The sequence below is a fragment of the Myotis nattereri genome (genome assembly GCF_964212035.1).
Source record: "Myotis nattereri genome assembly, chromosome: X".
Classification (NCBI taxonomy): Eukaryota; Metazoa; Chordata; class Mammalia; order Chiroptera; family Vespertilionidae; genus Myotis; species Myotis nattereri.
In genome coordinates this window covers 128,247,698-128,267,881 of record NC_138078.1, presented here as the reverse complement: position 1 = coordinate 128,267,881, position 20,184 = coordinate 128,247,698, and the positions used below count along the sequence as shown (strand labels likewise).

The window sequence follows — 20,184 nt, the reverse complement described above, 5'->3', positions numbered from 1 at the left end:
AGTAGTCTGAGGAGGATAGGTTTTAGTTCTTCCTTGAATGTTTGGTAAAACTCCCCTGTGAAGCCGTCTGGTCCTGGGCTTTTGTTTGCTGGAAGCTTTTTGATGACTGCTTCAATTTCTTCCATAGTTATTGGCCTGTTGAGATTTTTAGATTCTTCCTGATTGAGTTTTAGAATGTTGTATTTTTCTAGGAATTTGTCCATTTCCTTCATGTTGTCTAGTTTGTTGGAGTAGAGCTGTCCATAGTATTTTTTAACAATCATTTGTATTTCTGTGGGGTCTGTTGTTATTTTGCCTCTATCGTTTCTGATTTTGTTTATTTGGGTCCTCTCTCTTTGCTTCTTGGTAAGTCTGGCTAGAGGTTTGTCAATCTTGTTTATCCTTTCAAAGAACCAGCTCTTGGTTTCATTGATTTTCTGTATTGTTTTTTTGGTCTCTGTGTCATTTATTTCTGCTCTAATCTTTATTATCTCCTTCCTTCTGCTCACTGTGGGGTTTTCTTGTTGCTCTCTTTCTAATTCTTTGAGTTGTAGAGTTAGATGATTTAGTACCATTTTTTCTTGTTTTTTGAGATAGGCCTGTAGAGCTATAAACTTCCCTCTCAGGACTGCTTTCATTGTGTCCCATAGGTTTTGGATTGTTGTGTTTTCATTGTCATTAGTTTCCAGGATGTTTTGAATTTCTTCTTTGATTTCATTGGTAACCCAATCAATATTTAATAGCATGCTATTAATCTTCCAGGTGTTTGAGTATTTTGCTTTGCCCATTTTTTGATTGCATTGTTTATCTTTCTTTTGTTGAGTTGTATGAGTTCCCTATAAATGTTGGAGATTAAACCCTTATCGGTGATAACATTGGCAAATATGTTCTTTCATGCAGTGGGCTTTCTTGTTGTTTTGTTGATGGTTTCTTTTGCTGTGCAGAAGCTTTTTATTTTGATGTAGTCCCATTTGTTTATTTTCTCTTTAGTTTCCAATGCCCTAGGGCAGTGGTCGGCAAACTGCAGCTTGCAAGCCACATGCGGCTCTTTGGCCCCTTGAGTGTGGCTCTTCCTAAGCCTTAGGAGTACCCTAATTAAGTTAATAGCAATGTACCTACCTATATAGTTTAAGTTTAAAAAATTTGGCTCTGAAAAGAAATTTCAATTGTACTGTTGATATTTGGCTTTGTTGACTAATGAGTTTGCCGACCACTGCCCTAGGAGATGTATCGGTGAAGAAATTGCTTCGGCATATGTCTGAGATTTTGTTGCCTTTGAATTCCTCTAGTATTTTTATGGTTTCCCAACTTACATTTAAGTCCTTTATCCATTTTGAGTTTATTTTTGTGTGTGGTGTAAGTTGGTGGTCTAGTCTCATTTTTTTGCATGTATCTGTCCAATTTTCCCAGCACCATTTATTGAAGAGACTGTCTTGACTCCATTGTATGTTCTTGCCTCCTTTGTCAAATATTAATTGAGCATAGTGGTTTGGGTTGATTTCTGGGTTCTCTATTCTATTCCATTGGTCTGTATATCATTCTTGTGCCAGTACCAGGCAGTTTTGAGAACAGTGGCTTTGTAATACAGCTTGATATCTGGTATTGAGGTCCCACCTACTTTGTTCTTCTTTCTCAGGATCACTGCAGCTATTCGGGGTCTTTTTTTATTCCAGATGAATTTTTGGAGAGTTCGTTCTAGGTCTGTGAAATAAGTCGTTGGTATTTTTCATGGGAAGTGCGTAGTATTTATAAATTGCTTTGGGTAGTATGGACATTTTTATGATGTTGATTCTACCAATCCATGAACATGGTATGTTCTTCCATCTGTTTATGTCTTCCTCTATCTCTTTGTTCAACGTCCTATAGTTTTCTGAGTAGAGGTCTTTTACCTCTTTAGTTAAGTTTATTCCTAGGTATCTTAATTTTTTTGGTGTGATGGTAAATGGGATTGCTTTTTTAGTCTCTATTTCTGAAAGTTCACTATTGGTATATAGAAATGTCATAGATTTCTTGGTGTTAATTTTGTATCCTGATACATTGCCGAATTCATTTATTAAGTCTAATTGTTTTTTGATGGAGTCTTTAGAGTTTTTTATGTACAATATCATGTCATCTGCGAATAAGGACAGTTTTACTTCTTCATTTCCAGTTTGGATGCCTTTTATTTCTTCTTCTTGCCTAATCGCAATGGCTAATACTTCCAGTACTATGTCGAACAGGAGTGGTGAGAGTGGGCATCCCTGTCTTGTTCCTGTTCTTAGGGGAAATGGTATTAGGTTTTGCCCATTGAGTATGATGTTGGCTGTGGGTTTGTCATATATGGCTTTTATTATGTTGAGGTATGATCCTTCTACTCCCACCTTGCTGAGAGTTTTTATCAAAAATGGGTGTTGAATTTTGTCAAATGCTTTTTCTGCATCAATTGATATGACTGTGTGGATTCTTTTCTCTCAATTTGTTTATGTGATGTATTACGTTTATTGATTTGCGGATATTGTACCATCCTTGCCTCCCTGGGATAAATCATACTTGGTCATGGTGTATGATCTTTCTGATGTACTGCTGGATCCGATTTGCTAAGATTTTGTTGAGGATTTTGGCATCTATGTTCATGAGGGATATTGGCCTGTATTTCTCTTTCATTGTGTTGTCTTTACCTGGTTTTGGTATTAGGGTGATGCTGGCTTCATAGAATGAGCTTGGAAGTCTTCCTTCCTCTTGGATTTTTTGTAGCAGTGTGAGGAGGATAGGTTTTAGTTCTTCCTTGAATGTTTAGTAAAACTCCCCTGTGAAGCCGTCTGGTCCTGGGCTTTTGTTTGCTGGAAACTTTTTGATGACTGCTTCAATTTCTTCCATAGTTATTGGCCTGTTGAGATTTTTAGATTCTTCCTGATTAAGTTTTGGAATGTTGTATTTTTCTAGGAATATGTCCATTTCCTCCAGGTTGTGTAGTTTGCTACAATAGAGTTGTCCATAGTATTTTTTAACAATCATTTGTATTTCTGTGGGGTCTGTTGTTATTTTGCCTCTATCGTTTCTGATTTTGTTTATTTGGGTCCTCTCTCTTTGCTTCTTGGTGAGCCTGGCTAGAGGTTCGTCAATCTTGTTTATCCTTTCAGAGAACCAGCTCTTGGTTTCATTGATTTTCTGTATTGTTTTTTTGGTCTCTATGTCATTTATTTCTGCTCTAATCTTCATTATCTCCTTCCTTCTGCTCACTGTGGGGTTTTCTTGTAGCTCTCTTTCTAATTCTTTGAGTTGTAGGGTTAGGTAATTTATTATCGTTGTTTCTTGTTTTTTGCAGTAGGCTTGTAGAGCTATGAACTTCCCTCTCAAGACTGCTTTCGCTGTGTCCCATAGGTTTTGGATTGTTGTGTTTTCATTGTTGTTTGTTGCAATGCTGTTTTTTATTTCTTCTTTGATCTCTCTGGTAACCCAGTCATTATTTAATAGCATGCTATTTACTCTCCATGTGTTTGATTTTTTTGGATTGTTTTTATTTTAGTTGATTTCCAGTTTTATGCCATTGTGATCTGAGAAGGTGCTTGATATGATTTCTATCTTCTTGAATTTGAAGAGACTTTGCCTGTGACCCAATATATGGTCTACCTTTGAAAATGACGCATGTGCACTTGAGAAGAATATATGTTCTGTGGCTTCAGGGTGAAATGTTCTGAAGATGTCAGTTAACTGCATGTGATCTAGTGAGTCATTTAGGATTGATTATTCTTTGCTGACTTTTTGTTTAGAGGATTTGTCCAATGGTGATAATGGGTATTAAAGTCCCCTACTATGATTGTATTGCTGTCATTCTCTCTCTTGATTTCCTCCAGAAGTTTTTTTATGTATTTGGGTGCTCATATATTGGATGTGTGTATGTTTAACAGGGTTATTTCTTCTTGTTGGATTGCGCCCTTTAGTATTATGAAGTGGCCTTCCTTATCTCTTTTTATGTCCTTCACTTTGAGATCTAATTTGTCAGATATAAGTATTGCTACTCCAGCTTTTTTTTTTTTTTCATTTCCATTTGCCTGAAAAGCCTTTTTCCATCCTTTCACCATCAGTCTGTGTGGGTCTTTTTTTCTGACGTGGGTTTCCTGTAGACAGCAGATATATGGGTCATGTTTTCTTATCCACTCAGTTACCCTATGTCTTTTGATTGGGGCATTTAATCCATTTACATTTAAAGTTTTTATTGATAGATACTTGTTTGTTGCCATTTTTATTCTTTACCCCTGTGTTCCTTCTTCGTTTCCTATTTTTTCTTTTTACAGCAGACCCTTTAGCATTTCTTGCATTGCTTGTTTGGTGGTCATAAACTCCCGTAGTCCTTTTTGTCTGTGAAGCTCCTGATTTCACCTTCAATTTTGATTGATAGCCTTGCTGGGTACAGTATTCTTGGATTCAAACCCTTCCTTTGCATGACTTTGTATATTTCATTCCATTCCCTTCTTGCCTGATGTGTTTCTGTTGAGAAATCAGTCGCTAGTCTGATGGGGGATCCTTTGTAGGTAACTTTCTGTCTCTCTCTGGCCGCTTTTAAGATTCTTGCTTTGTCGTTGGTGTTTGCCAGTTTAATTATAATGTGCCTTGGTGTTGGTCTTTTGGGGTTCATTTTGTTTGGGACTCTGTGATCTTCTTGGATTTGTGTGAGTTTTTTCTTCCGTATATCAGGGAAGTTTTCTGTCATTATTTTTTCAAACAGGTTTTCTTATCCTTGCTCAGTTTCCTCTCCTTCTGGCACCCCCATTATGCGGATGTTGTTTCGTTCCATGTTGTCCCAAAGTTCTCTTAGGCTCTCCTCCTGCTTTTTAATTTTTTTTTCTAGAAGCTGCTCTGCTTGGGTACTTTTTCCTACCTTGTCTTCTAGCTCACTGATGTGGTCCTCTGCTTTTTCTAGTCTGCTGTTGATGCTTTCTATTGAGTTCATTATAGCAGTGATGTCATTTTTCATTTCTTCTTAGTTCTTCTTCATTTCCTCTTGGTTCTTACACATATTGTTGAATTTGTCTTCCATTCTTTTCATCCACCTTATGACCATTTCCCTGAATTTTTTCTCTTACAGGTTGCTTGCCTCCATTGCCTTCATTTCATTTACTTCCTTTTCTGGTGATGCCTGTTTTTTCTTTCATATGCGGGCTGTTTCTTTGTCTCCCCATGATCTCTCTTCTCCAGGTGTTTGGTTATGTAGTTCTCTCTCTGCTGCGTTGATTTAAAGGCACAAAATACAGCACAACAAGGCACAACGCACAAGGCACTAAACACAAATGTATTCACGATACTAATAACCCCAAATAAAGGTGACCATCAGAGCAAAGAGAATTAGGGGATAAGGAAGAAAGAAGAGAAAAAGGAAAAAGATAAAAAGAAAAAAAAGGAGTGCAAAAAAGAAATTGGGAAAAGGGGGAAAAAAGTAAGAGAGAAAAGAAAGAGAATGAAATAGAAGAGGGGAAGAAACTATTTATATGGGGAGAAAACTCCAGTAGAACAGCCACTAATCCCAACAAATTCCAGCAATAGATCCCTAGAGATGAATGCAAACTACAAACAACAACTAATATCAAGCGAGGAGAGGGAAAACAGAAGCAAAAAAATAACCAGAAAAAAAACCCCAACAGAATAATAAAAAGAAAAAGCAAAATAATCTCACAAACAAGCATTAAAAAACCCAGTACTCAACAATCAAGCAAACAACAACAAAATGGCAGAGAGAAAAAAAAATTGGATAGTGAAGAAAGAGAAGAGAAAGGTGTATATGGATTTAGAGCAGGGGATTGGAAATTAGATATATAAGTAGGGTGAAATTTTAACAGGGGGTAAAAAGAAGGAATAGGGAAAATCTAAAGCAGGAATAGGGTAAGAGAAACAGGACAACAAAGGGGAAAAATGAGGAATAGAGTTTTGGCATAAAGGTAAAGTTGAGGTAGTGTAAAATGATGCTAAAAGAAAGATGAAAATAGAATGTAGAACACTAATCCCAAAATAAAATAAAGAGAAAATAAAATGACACTTTAAAAAAGGGTAAAATGGTAGTAGTATTAATACTGGTTAAAAATAAAAATGTAGTAATTAAAAAGGTAAAATCAGGTGATGAAAAAAGAAAAAAAAATAGTTTCTTAAGTAAAAGGTAAAAAAAAAAAGAAAAAAATAATAATGTGCAGTAGTGAAGGTCCTTCACTTCTTCTACTCTTCTGTTTGGTATGCCTTAGTCCTGTCAGGTATTCAGGAGAGTGTTGAAGTTCTCTGCGATACACTGTTCCTCCGTGTTGTAAACCACAGTCCTGATTTTAAAGCAGGCAATATCTGTTTCCCAGACTGCCCTTATTTGTGTTTACAGAAGAGTCAGTTTGTGGTTCAGCCCCTGGGTGGCAGTGTTTCTGGATTGACTTCCGAGGCTATAAGTCCTCTCTAGCCAGTAGTTAGGTTTTGTTTTCCCTATCGCACTTAATACTGGTTTGGGAGAGTCAACTGCCCCAGAGCTGGTTCTTTGGTCGTTACTCCCTGCTCTGATTCCCAGGTTCCACAAAAACAACTTTCCCCTGCAGTCTCTGTGAGTGACCCCAATTGGGCAATCCTATGTATTGGGTCTTAAACGGAAAGATTTAAGGGGGAGGAAAAAAAAGAGCCTGAGAAGGTGCGCAAATTCGCACCCCTCCACAGTCCAGCTCTGTGCGCAGTCTCTTCAGCACATCCTCTCTCCCCTGGCACTAAGCAGCTGGCACACTGGCAAAATCCGAGGCTGCCTTTTTGCACCCATTCCAGCTATGGGCTTATTTTTAGAGTTCCCTTCTGCCAGCAGCCCTGCGGGACCCCTTCCACACTCACAGATCACGCTGGCCCCAATGGCCGCGGACTTTGTGGGGCGCAGACTATCCCCCATGCGCGTTCCTCTCTCCAATCTGAATTGCAAATCGCACCTTTATCTAGGCGAAATCTGACCTTTCTGTGAGGAGGAGTAGGGCTTGTCTGCGTCCATGTATTCATGCTGCTTGAGATCAGGTGTTCCTGGGTTAGTAGCTGATCCCTGAATGCCATGGTTTCAGGGTCTCTTGATGTATACGCTTCTAATATCAGCCACTCAAGATGGCACGGTCTCCGCGGCTGAGCTGGCTGCTCCGGGAGAGATTTTAGCGGCAGTGGAGGCTGCCCAGTTAGGGGAGCCCGATCAGGCAGTCTCTAACAGTCCCCTTTCTCCTGGAGTCCTCTGCCTTTCCCGGCTGGGAATCCCAGTTGAATCTACTCTGCCAATTCGGGCTGTTACTCGTTTCAGCTGCTCACCTTATCTGCTCCGGGACAAGGCACGGGACACGTCCGTCTATACTGCCGCCATTTTGTCTCTCCTCAGAAGATTTCTTTTGTGAGTTCAGCTGGGACAGCTGACGTTGGCCTTTTTAAACTAGAATTTTTCATTCAGGGCCAGAACTATATGAGTAGAACTACTCTAGTCCCTATAAAAGGCATAAATTTGCAGCATTTTTGCATGAAAAACAAACATTAAGTTACAAAAATTAAGCCACATCTGCTGAACATTTTCCTGACAGGTGATTTATTTGAGTAGATCCAGTGCCTGGCTGTGTAGATTAACCTACCCAAAGATGAACTTGGCTAGCTAGCCCCAGGCTAATACAAGTAAAGCATACAACCTTCCACATGAGATACTTACTGCTCACCAGAGACAGGCAAGATATCCAGGCCATGTTCCACTTGATGAGACTCTTATGTCTTTTCAGATCTGCACTTCAGCAGATCCTATGTTACCTATGGGAATGTAATCCCTATCATTTAGACTGAATTCACACTGCAGAAAGTTAAGTGGGGGTTTGGGGAATGATCTGGTAAATTTGATCGGTGTAAAGAAACTACAGTCTTCATTTCATCCACTACTTCTTTATCCAACCAAAACCTGCTTTTTTGGGTGTGATTTTCATTTAATTAATATAGCCAGACCACTACCTCAATTTATACAGAGAACAACAAACTTGCCATCATTGTCAGGTTATATATGTAGAAACTACCCGAATGAAAATGCAAATAAGTCTTGAAATAGTTTCTTAGGTCATTTAGCTTTCAATGGAATGGTATACACAAAATGAAATATAACTAGCTTCCTCTTTGATGAGTCATAATTTAAGATATATAGGGCTTTTATGTTGCTAAAAGTAGTGTCATTTAGCCCTCTCTCTCCCTTAAATATCAATGTCATTGCAAACACTTGCTTACACTCTTTTGAAATGACCTACATGGTATTTTTTAAAATGGGAAGGTATAAAAAAATAAAATGGGAAGATATGTTTAGGACAGTGTTTGACTTGAGAAACAAAGAAAAGTAGACTGCTCTCTCAGTTCAGTTGGAAATGGATGGGGTCTTTTGATAAGACATCAGTCTTCTAGACAACCAAATGGTTTCTACCTTTCTTGAAGAAACAAAAAAAAACCCGTGGGGATAGCCTCCTTCTTTATATCCCCTCCCAGTCTTGTAGCTATGCTTAATGTTGTGTCTGAGTATATTCTGATTCCAACAGGTTAGTCCAGTGGTATGTATTGAACTTCCTTGTATGTAGGATATATTCTTGCTACTGAGGTTGCTATTATAAAGTAAACAAGAAACCCTCAAGTTTTTCACCATTTAGTTGGGAAAATACACATATCACTATGATCATGATAATTCAGAAATATTAGGGAATGTGGGATGATGGAAAAAGTCAGGTACTGTGTAATTATGCTCAAGTCAATAGCAGTGGCAATCTACATCTATATAGCACATCATAGTTTACAAACATACTTATTGCTGAGCTTTATTTTGTAATTTTTACAGCCTTGTGCAGCACATTTAGTTATTTAAGGTTCATATATAAAGTTCAGAGAGATTAAGAGATTTTCCCCAAGGTCACAAAGTTAGTAGGTGCTGGAGCCAAGACTCCATTCCAAGTGTTCCATTACATTGATTGATATGAACATTGTTGACCAATTTTGAACTATGAAATAGGCAATTTTGTGTGTTCAACCTTAAGTTCAGGGTTCTTTCTACCTTAGAACACCTATCTCACTTTAGATCTTCTATCCATAATGAGATCGGTTTGAACTTACTGATAGAGAGGGGCCTTTTTTATCTATTTTAAACCCACCATTAAAGAGGAAGAGGCTGTTGAGAGTCAGGCAAGCAGCAGGCTCTCACTCTTTAGCCCTCTCTCCCTTAAATATGAGAATACATACTTTTTAATAACAGCCAATCCTCTCCTCCCCCTTTCCTGAGTATAGGGCATATATTAGATCAGTGATTCTCAAAGTAGGATCCAGGAACCAGCAGCATTAACATCACTTGATAAATTACTATAAATTCACATTAACTGACCCTGCCCCAGAGCTACTGAATTAGAAACTTTGGGGATAGAGCCCACGATCTGAGTTTCAGTGAGCCCTATAAGTAAGTGTGATGCATACTACAGTTTGATAATTACTATATTAGGGTATAGTTTGTTTGTCTATACCTGTGAGAATAATTGTATGCAGAGCCATACTACACAACCTATTAGTATATCGGCAAACAATTGTATTTTATATTTTTAAAACTACCATCTTTGGTACTCATAAAAGATTTCTTAATGGATTAATTCCCACCCTAGTCCAGGAGATGCTACAACACAGGACAACCTTTAGGGGAAATGAAGGTTAATAATTTTGACCAGAAAATAAAGCCCCATAGATTTTCATTTAACTAGAAAAACTCTAACACAGGAATAATACCACTTGGATTAATTTAAAGAGAGAATTCAAACTTGGCCAGCTAAGAGGACAAAAAGGAAAATTAGAAGGACATATTTGTACCATGCTGCTACTGTGAAAAGCTTTGAAAAATAATTAGAGAGCAACTGTTGCTGGAGTTCATCTCTTTCTGCCTTACATAATAGAAACCTTAATCTCGTGCTTATTGCTTGTTCCTGTCAGCCCATAATTTTAACTATTTAAGCATAAATTGCCAAAAGGAGATAAAATTGTGGGTTTCCAAAAGCCAGATGTTATAAATAGAAGATAAAAACTGAGATAAAATGGAAATGCTCAAAATGGCTTATTTTACATGGAAAATTTACTTCATAAATTATTTTTCCATTATTTATGAAAGTATGCTTATACTTTAGCCTATCATAAAACTGCTTTTTTAAAGTTTGGAACCTTTTTTGAGACATATCTGAAAATATTTAAAATTGGTTTTGATCATTATTGACTTACTGTGTACCATCTATATTCTGTAATTCTTATGTGCATTATATGAAACAATGCATTTCACTTCAATCCAATATATTTATAGAATATTTTATTTTTTAAGGAAAGATTTTATTATATCCCAGTTAGTTTAGGTTCCTATCATATATATATATTTGTATGTGTTTGTGCCTGTATGCACATAAAATAAATGGTCAGTATATTCTTGTTTCCCACTTGGAAAATTGATCTTCTTACGTAATTTCTTTTTCTTTTTAATCCTCACTGGATAATATTTTTTCCATTGCTTTTTAGAGAGAATGGAAGGGAGGGATAAAGGGGGAAGGAGAGAGAGAGAAACATCGATGTAAGAGACACATTGATTGGGACCCGGGATCAAACCTGCAACTGAGGTACTTGCCCTTGACCAGGAATTTAACCCGCAGCCCTGAGGTGCACGGGTCAATGCTCTAACTACTGAGCACACCAGCCAGGGCTCTTATGTACTAGTAACTTCTTTACATAAAAAAGGCTAGGTGTTAAATTGAAGGGTCCTTGCTTTGATAAAATAGCCACATTCTTCCTTCCTATTAATCTTCTATATTATAATAGGTCTACTTTAGAAATGTGATACTGTTTCAGTGTCTTGAAAATACTCTTGTTTCTCATTCATTTGATAATATTGCTTCTGTAATTACCTTATATTTGACAAGAAGTCTTAGAAAAGATATTTTCTATGGGTGAGAAAATTGCTCTGCCTTACACCCAACTAAACATTAATCACACTGAACAAAGTTAAAATGTATGTTTATGTCCTTGTTTTTAGGTGGACTATGTATTTACAGATAAAACTGGAACACTCACTGAAAACAGCATGGAATTCATTGAATGCTGCATAGATGGGCACAAGTATAAAGGTGTAACTCAGGAAACTGATGGACTCTCTCAAACTGATGGACCTTTAACATATATTGATAAAGCAGATAAGGTGGCATTTTCTACATTGCCATTTTACTTTGAGAAATCAATCTATGTATCCATGTGTTAACCCTGCATAGTAGAAATGAATTTTAGCTTATGACAGACTTTTGAATAACCATTTGTTTCTTCTCTCATTTCACCTTTCTTGTTTTACTAACACCTCTGGAATTTGTAAACAAGTAGAGAAAATTATGGGAAATTACATTGGGTAAAATTTCACCTCCCTGTCTGTGTGATCATAAATTTTTTTGTGCTTTGTCTTTAAGATATGAGTTCTTCCAAGAATGATATCTAATTCAAATCATTTTAGTCCCTGGAGTGTCTAAGCAGTAAATGAATCAGAGTCTCCCTGCACCTGAGCTATTGCCAGATTGTGAATTAGATACTGAATGAACTCTTTTAGGCAAGAAAAAGTCACCCCCTTGGGTATTAGGTAGCGCTACACTAACCTGAATGAGTTAACACAGCCCCTACGGTATGTTAGCTGAGAACCAGGAATGTTATTAGGAACTAGGAAGATATATAGCTCAGCCGAGTATTAAGAATTTATAAATTTCTGCTAACTCTGTTCATGGACTAGTTACCAAGTGATCAAGGTGAAAATAATAGTCATTTTTTTTATTGTTACTGTTTAACAGAATCGAGAAGAGCTCTTTCTGCGTGCCTTGTGTTTATGCCATACTGTAGAAATTAAAGTAAATGATGCTGTTGATGGAGCTACAGAATCAGCTGAATTAACCTATGTGGCCTCTTCACCAGATGAAATAGCTTTGGTGAAAGGAGCTAAAAAGTAAGCACATGAATGCATTCTAGAGGTCTGCTCTAGAGTGTCATACCTATAGTTAACAATACGGTATTTTAGTATCACAGGTGTTTGCATGTGTCCAAACTCATCAAATTGCATACATTAAATATGTGGAGTTCTTCATATATCAGTTATACCTCAATACAGCTGTTTTAAAACCCTGAGATACGTTGTTGAGAAATACATTAGCATTTTTGAAGAGTGAAAAAAAATGAAGCACTTTCTATACTTGTCCTGAGAAAGTGAAATCACAGGACAGGAGTTATTTTTTTCTCTCTGTTTGCTTCAGTAACCTTATCTTGTAAATATACTTATTCTTTAGTAAAAAGTCAGACTCATTAATCTGAAAGTTTAGGAAAAATTCCCAAACCCTAACCAATTAAGAGCAAAAAGAAAATAGTAATGCATAGGTGACTTGTATTACTATTTATGCATACCAGCCAGAAGTCTAAATGTTCATATTATATTTTTCAGATCATAACAGTGGTCACTTTTTGTACAACACACGTTATTTCTGAAGTGCTCCCAGCAATTTTGACATCATTTGGTAAAGATAGTCCCGTTTAACCCATGAGGGCCAAGATAATTAAGTGACTAAAAGGTCACGCAGTGTGTTAGTTACAGAATTGGATTTAAAAATTGCCTCATTTTTGGTTACAATTTGTGACTGTTCATTGATTTGCTGTGTTATCATTTCAGTCAGTAAAGGGAAGATTATAGATTGATATCATATGAAAGAGAAGAAAACAATAAAAGATTACAAGTAATCCCAGTGCAAAGGAAAGGAATCATTTTTTAGAGATATACAAATGTCTTTTTTATTGTTTTTGACAGGTATGGGTTCACATTTTTAGGAACTCAGAATGGCCATATCAGAATAGAGAACCAAAGACAAGAAATAGAAGAGTAAGTAGCACTGTGTGTTTGTTTGTCTCATCTTAATCCCACAGTCCACCTTAACTGAATATAGTAAGGGCAGCAAAGGAAACTGATTGCATCTACAAGTGTAGGACTCTGTTCTCCCTGTTCAGAGTTCTATGTAAATGTAGTTGGAGGAGGAGAAAGTTATTTTTTCATAGAATGGCAGAAACTGAGATTTGATGTGGAAATGATTCCAGTTTGGTTCATATATGGATCCAGTAGCCTGAATGAGAGTCTGCCTGGATTTCCTTTCAGAAATTAAAATACCATTTCTGGTCTCCAACACATGCTGCAAGAAAAATCAGTGAACATGCATAAAACTTTATTTCCAGAACCCAACCAATAACTCTGGGATTTCAGGCCTAGCCAGACATGGCAGCTTTGGTGTTAGAAGCTTTGTCTTGGTCTAGATCAGCGGTTCTCAACCTGTGGGTCGCGACCCCTTGGGGAGTCAAATGACCCTTTCACAGGGGTTGCCTAAGACCATCGGAAAACACATACATAATTACATATTGTTTTTGTGATGAATCACTATGCTTTAATTATGTTCAATTTGTAACAATGAAATTGGGGGTCACCACAACATGAGGAACTGTGTTAAAGGGTCGCGGCATTAGGAAGGTTGACAACCACTGTTCTAGATGATCAGGGTTAAGCCTCGGGGCAAGTATTCTAATGCATCAGTGTCTTCCCCTACGGAGACCTCAAGGAACAAAGCCACTTTAGCTTAAAGGCAGATTTGAATTAGGCTCTATGATTAATTTGAAGTCCTTCATCTGAAGTTGAAATTTAATTACCTGACTTACATTCTGGCCCCTAACATCTCATGATGTAATACATGTAGATGCACCTTTAGGGAGGGATGCTCAGAAACCAGAGGAAGGCTCTTTGGCCTGACTGCCAAGAACCCAGAGTCATCATCTGTCCAGATTCTAACCAGTTTGCAACCAGTGCCCCCATCTTGGCCAACACCAAATGAAATACTACATGTTTATGTTTTACACACACATATCCTCAAATAATGACCTCCTCCCTCCCATCAAAAACAAGCTTTGTGATATGTTTAGAACAAATGCTTGTATCCAAATTGTTTATTTTCAAAAAAAAATCTTATATTTTTAAAATAATTAACTCATATTTTTACCCTTTTGCATCATTTCATTTGATTAATATAGCTCGGCCATTCACACACAGATCTGATCATATCATTCCACTGTTTAAACCTTTCAGTGGATTTCTATTGCTCTTAGGATAAAATCCCAAATCTGTGGCCCACAATGTTCTCATTTCCCAGCCCCTGCTTAGAGTCCTTACTATTCCCCTATCAATTAGATGTCAAGCCTTAGTGAACTACTGTATATTCCAACCATGGTCCATATGTAATCATACTCTTGTGCCTTTGCACATACTCTTCCCTCTACTCAGAATGCCATGCTACTCTTTCTTCAACATAACACTTCTAGAGAACACAACTCAGGTACAACTATTTCCAGGAAGCCTTCCTTCGGATGTCTTCATTCTGCACACTCACATCTCCCCTATGAGTTCCTTTATTTATTACAGTTTTTGGCAGACTGGAAGGTAGTCATCTTATTACCTTACCCTCTGATTGCCTTATCAAATGAGGAGCCCTTTGAGGGAAGGGTCTGAGGAGATTCCTGTCTATTTTATAGCACCTAGCACTGTGCCTGACACATATTAGACATTCCATAGATGATTGAAATAATTGTCAGGGTGAGACTATTTCTAGATCCCTTCAGATATGGCTCAGTGGGACATCTTTTTGTCCCCTATTCCTATGTAGTTGCTCACTCCTTACATTTTAAGTAATGTAATGGGAAGATACAGATACCCCTTTCCAACAATGGTATCCTCTGACAGCATGCTCTAAATGCAGAGACATTTCAAAAACACAGTAAAAATCCCCAGTTGTACACATAACTAGCACCCCTTACCCAAAGAGAAGAGCTTGGTTCATTAAAGATGTTTAAATATCTTAAGATATTTCTCTTGTGATTTATTTTTCCCGGTATGGTCTAGGTATTTTACTTTTCTCATTTTTCTTCTCATAAAGGTATGAACTTCTTCACACCTTAAACTTTGATTCTGTCCGCCGTCGTATGAGTGTTATTGTGCAGACTAAAGAAGGTATGCATTTTTGAAAAAATAACTTTTTCTCTTTTTCCATTTTAGATTTATATTTAATCAACAATTTCAAGAAAGAAAACATTAAATGTAGTAGTATATGATTATCTAACATATAAAGCAGTAGCTTCATATAGGCCTTCATGTATTTATATAAGTAAGCACATGTATTCACTTGTCAAATTGTCATTGGTAGAACCCTTGGTATGACAGTGTATGCCTTTTCTTGGAAACTGAGCTCTACTCAGTCATGGTTGTCCAAATAGGAACTGAAAGGGTGACTTTTTTGTTCTGGGTACTGACCAATCACCAATAATGTCTACATGCAATAGCTCAGTACGATTGTGGGGTTTGCAATTACTAGCCGTAAAGTCCTTGAGTGTAGAGTTGCTGGTTATCCCTCCCTGACCTTCCTCATTCCCCATTGGGTTTACACTCCCTGGAGGCTGGTGAGCTAGAGATAACTAATGGCCAGCCTAATATGAAAGAGCATTGTAATTTTACTTCAGCACTCTGGCCTCTTTGACAGTCAAAAAGCTTGCCCTTTGCTTGCAAGGGAACCAGTGCCATCATCCCAGGGTTCCCCCGTATCTTTGGGAGGAGCCATGGTGGTCAAGATATCTTCTGCTCGAATTCAGCAAGACTCATGAGAATGCTTCATTTGGGGGCTCTCAGAAACCTCTGCATCTATTTGTGTATGTGCATGTGTCTGTCTCTGGGTGGTTTTTTTAAAATATCCTTGATTAATTGTCTCTGGGTAATTTTTTCAAAATATCCTTGATTAATTTTCTAGTAATTTACTTTTTAGCATTAAATCTGTTGCAAATTTTTGAATGTGAGAATAGGAAGATACAGACAGACTCTTGAGGGAATGTATCCCACTTTATTCATACTTTTAGGTGTGACTGCAAATGAAAATGATTTAATTATGTTAATGTACAATTTGCTTTGTGACTTTTACACAAATTGGATGTGTGAGAGAAAATGAAAAAACAAACAAACATTTTAAATACTTGCTGTTTTTACCTGTGCCCATGCACATATGCATTCTACTGCAAATGGTGAGATATCTGGGGAAGTGGTATGCCAAGGGCCTTAACCTCAGAGCAATACTGTTATTTTTTAACTTGTTGGACTTAGCATTTTGCCTTATAAGGATGAAGTGTCTATCGTTATGCTCAACTATTACTACTTTCCTGAGTGCATGGACTGATATAAAGCTGTACTTGTGCTACTAAGTACAGTGTATTCTCAACTGTCTTTTACAAAGCTAGTCTCAAGTTTCTGGTAAAAACCGTCAAGCCACTGTTTTAAAAGCTAATTTATATAGTTTATTTAAAATGAGTTTACCTTGTTTGAGATTAAGTTTGGTCCTTGACATCAGTAGATGCCACAGGTGCTCTTTAGACCATGGCTGACAACATTTTCAAAGATAATTCAGATGCACTTGACACAAGCATAGACTTTCATGATTCACTAGAAGGAAGTATATTTTAACAGAGGTGCATGTTGTAAACTCTGAGTTATTACTTGTGTCCATATCGGTCTTAAGAGATGGTGAATGTTGTCCTGACAATGCAAAGGTCAAGCTGTCTCATTCCATTTGGGTGAGCATTTCAAGGCAGGCTCAGAATACATAACAGCTGAGTGGGACTATCCACCCTAATCATTCAATGTTATTAAAGTCCCAGTACAAGGCTTAAAATTCTAAGTCGACTACTTTGGTTTTTTATTTTAGGAGGCATACTTCTCTTTTGTAAAGGTGCCGACTCAGCAATTTTCCCCAGGGTGCATAATCATAACATTGAGTCAACCAAAGCCCATGTGGAACGAACTTCAATGGTGAGCCTTCACTCTAGCCCCCCAAGAAATAGAGAAATGCTGGAAATGACTTATTTAAATATCTGTTTAAGTGAATTTTAGCTTCTCTTTATGGTTTATTTTCAGAATTGGGGCTTTAGTAATAGTGTTTACCATATTTTAATATAAAACATTTTTCTAGAGCAAGTTTCTCTTCAGAATTTGGAGCCTTAAAGACTTTTCAAGAATGTATTATGTTCTGTGGGGTTTTTTTTTTTGCCCCCAGAGATATTTTGTTATTTTGAACTTAATTGAATGTTACCTTTTTAGTTGTAATTTGTTCTTTTTTTAAAACTAAAAATATATCAGAATTTCTCTTTGTTTGGTAAAGTAAGAGTACTTAAAGAAAATGTGTTTTTCCCCCCCTGTTATTATTTGGATAACTAGAGATCTCCTACTTTGCTTCTAGGATGGGTATCGGACACTTTGTGTAGCCTTCAAAGAAATTCCTCCAGATGATTATGAAAGAATTGACAGACAGCTCGTAGAGGCAAAAATGGCCTTACAACAGAGAGAAGAAAAATTGGAAACAATTTTTGATGATATTGAGACAAACATGAATTTAATTGGAGCCACTGCAGTGGAAGACAAGTAACTAGAATATAATATTCTTGTTATTTTAATGACCAGCCATTTAGGGTGGTATCTGTTCAGATTAGTAATTTAATCTCAAATTTTGAAATCTTTGATTTTGCTTTGTCTACACACCAGATTGTGAACTATTCATGGGAATGATTATTAAGTTAATTATTTGTGAGTTAGAAGATGACTCTGTCATCTTTAAGGTCTTTTGAATACTTACTAAGCCATTCATTTATTTATGCAGATATTTATGAAATAGTCTTACTAGGCATAGGGCGCTTTGTGCTGAAGACATCGTTTAAGCTGAATTAGTGCCTGGTAGAATGGGTAAAATTTTTTTAAATATATTTTTATTAATTTCAGAGAGGAATGGAGAGGAAGAGAGAGATAGAAACATCAATGATGAGAAAGAAACATTAATTGTCTGCCACCTGCATGCCCCTTACTGGGGATCAAGCCCGCAACCTGGGCATGTGCCCTGACCAGGAATTGAACTGTGACCTCCTGGTTCATAGGTTGATGCTCAACCATTTACCCATACCAGCCGGACAAGAATAAGTAAACTTTTGACAGAGATAAGCTGAAAGGAAATTTCAAGGTAGAGCAAATAATATGAGAGCTCATTCTAACCCAGTTTAACAGACTAGAGCTTGTTTTTGCATACTTTAAAATGATTTACTTTAATTACATAGGCTGAGCTCTGACAGACATAATTATAGGGCTCCAACAAGTTTTAGACTTAATATTGGAAGAGATTTTTAGAAATTATAAATGCCAATTGTTGAGACTTAACCAAACAAAGTTACAAACATATATTTAGCCATATTGGAAGGTACTGCAATTCTAATGAAATCCATTTAGTTTAATTTCATTTTTATTCTTTTGACAAAAGGAATCAAAGAAAATATCATTCTCCTTTTATTCCTGCCTTTCAGAATTATGCTTAAACTAGAGACCCGGTGCATAAAAATTTGTGCACTTGGGGAGGGGGGCGGTCCCTCAGCCTGGCCTGTGCCCTCTTGCAGTCTGGGACTGCTCGAGGGATATCCTCCTGCTGGCTTAGCCCACTTGCTAGGGGATCGGGCCTAAGCTGGCAGTCAAACATCCCTCTGGCAGCCCGGGAGCCCTCAGGGGATGTCCACTTGCCAGCAGGGAGCAGGCCTAAGCTGCGGTTGGACAACCTTAGCACTGCTGAGGAGGCGGGAGAGGCTCCTGCCAGCACTGCTGTGCTGGCAGCCATCAGCCTGGCTTGTGGCTGAGCAGAGCTCTCCCTGTGGGAGCACACTGACCACCAGGGGACAGCTCCTGCATTGAGCATCTGCCCCCTGGTGGTCAGTGTGTGTCATAGTGACCAGTCATTCCCAGTCATTCTGCTGTTAGGGTCAATTTGCATATTGCCCTTTTATTAAATATGATAGAGGTCTGGTGCATGGGTGGGGGCCAGCTGGTTTGCCCTGAAGGGTGTCCCAGATCAAGGTGGGTATCCCACTGGGGTGCCTGGCCAGCCTGGGTGAGGAGCTGAGGGCTGTTTATAGGCTGGCCATGCCACCCGGTGACCCAAGCTTCCAGCCTCTCCTTTTTTTCTTTCTTTCTTTTTTTCTGGGATTTATTTATCTTCTATAATTGAAACTTTGTAGCCTTGAACAGAGCCCAGGCCAGCCAGGGCAGGCAGGAAGCTTGGGTTCCTCCATCGCTGTGGGCAACCCAAGCCTCCTGCTCGCTCCAGCTCCATGGCCACTGCCATCTTAGTTGGGTTAATTTGCATACTTGCTCCTGATTGGCTTGTGGGCGTGGCTTGAGCGTAGCAGAAGGATGGCTAATTTGCATGTTTCTCTTTTAGTATATAGGATTCTCTTTCAGGATGGTTGGCTTTTCTGTTCTTAAAGCTCCTCAGGGATGATATTCACTAACTTCCCTCAATATCTTATTAGAATGTCTTTGGCCCTTTCTGTTTTAAACCATGTTAAGTATCTGTGTGGTGAGACATAATATAAAATTTAATATGCTAAAGTGACAATGAATAAGAATGCTTGGTGAGTTTCTGAATATTTTAGCTAAGAATGCTGATTCTCAATTCTGCCAGGATATCAGTTATATCAGGAGATGTCATGAATTTGTCCAAATCTCATTCTTTGAAATTCACTTTAATAAGTAAAACTGTGCCAGAGAGAACACTCTCAGAGTAGAGGATACATAAGAAAACCAACTGTGATAACATGTCAGGACTCCAGAAATGCTGTGTATTGTAAAAATATTCTCTTTAACAAGCCTTCTTGCAGAATCCCTGTTGGGAATTTTTGAGGATAACGAGTTTTCCTTTGTGTTCTCAGGCTACAAGATCAAGCAGCTGAGACCATTGAAGCTCTGCATGCAGCAGGTCTGAAAGTCTGGGTGCTTACTGGGGATAAGATGGAGACAGCCAAATCCACCTGCTATGCCTGCCGCCTTTTCCAAACCAGCACTGAGCTCTTAGAATTGACCACAAAAACCATTGAAGAAAGTGAAAGGAGAGAAGATCGATTACATGAATTGTTGATAGAATACCGTAAGAAGTTGCTGCATGAATTTCCTAAAAGTACTAGAAGCCTTAAAAAGTAAGAAAGTGCATCAGTTTCTTATATTTAGGCATTGGTACAGATATAAATCACAGCTTTTTATGCAGAAGGCTTTGTTTTTTTATTTATCATTCTTTGTTTGCAGGTATTTTATCC

General features: G+C 37.8%; 1 protein-coding gene across 1 annotated transcript in view; it reads left to right on the top strand.

Moving 5' to 3' along the window:
* ATP11C (ATPase phospholipid transporting 11C (ATP11C blood group)) overlaps nucleotides 1-20,184 on the top strand; it is a 105,355-nt gene that overhangs the window by 32,874 nt on the left and 52,297 nt on the right. Inside the window, exons 11-17 of the mRNA XM_081115044.1 lie at nucleotides 11,006-11,167; nucleotides 11,799-11,950; nucleotides 12,800-12,871; nucleotides 14,961-15,034; nucleotides 16,770-16,873; nucleotides 17,301-17,482; nucleotides 19,804-20,067. Coding sequence (XP_080971170.1) covers nucleotides 11,006-11,167; nucleotides 11,799-11,950; nucleotides 12,800-12,871; nucleotides 14,961-15,034; nucleotides 16,770-16,873; nucleotides 17,301-17,482; nucleotides 19,804-20,067 — 1,010 coding nt within the window. The remainder of the gene's footprint in view (nucleotides 1-11,005; nucleotides 11,168-11,798; nucleotides 11,951-12,799; nucleotides 12,872-14,960; nucleotides 15,035-16,769; nucleotides 16,874-17,300; nucleotides 17,483-19,803; nucleotides 20,068-20,184) is intronic.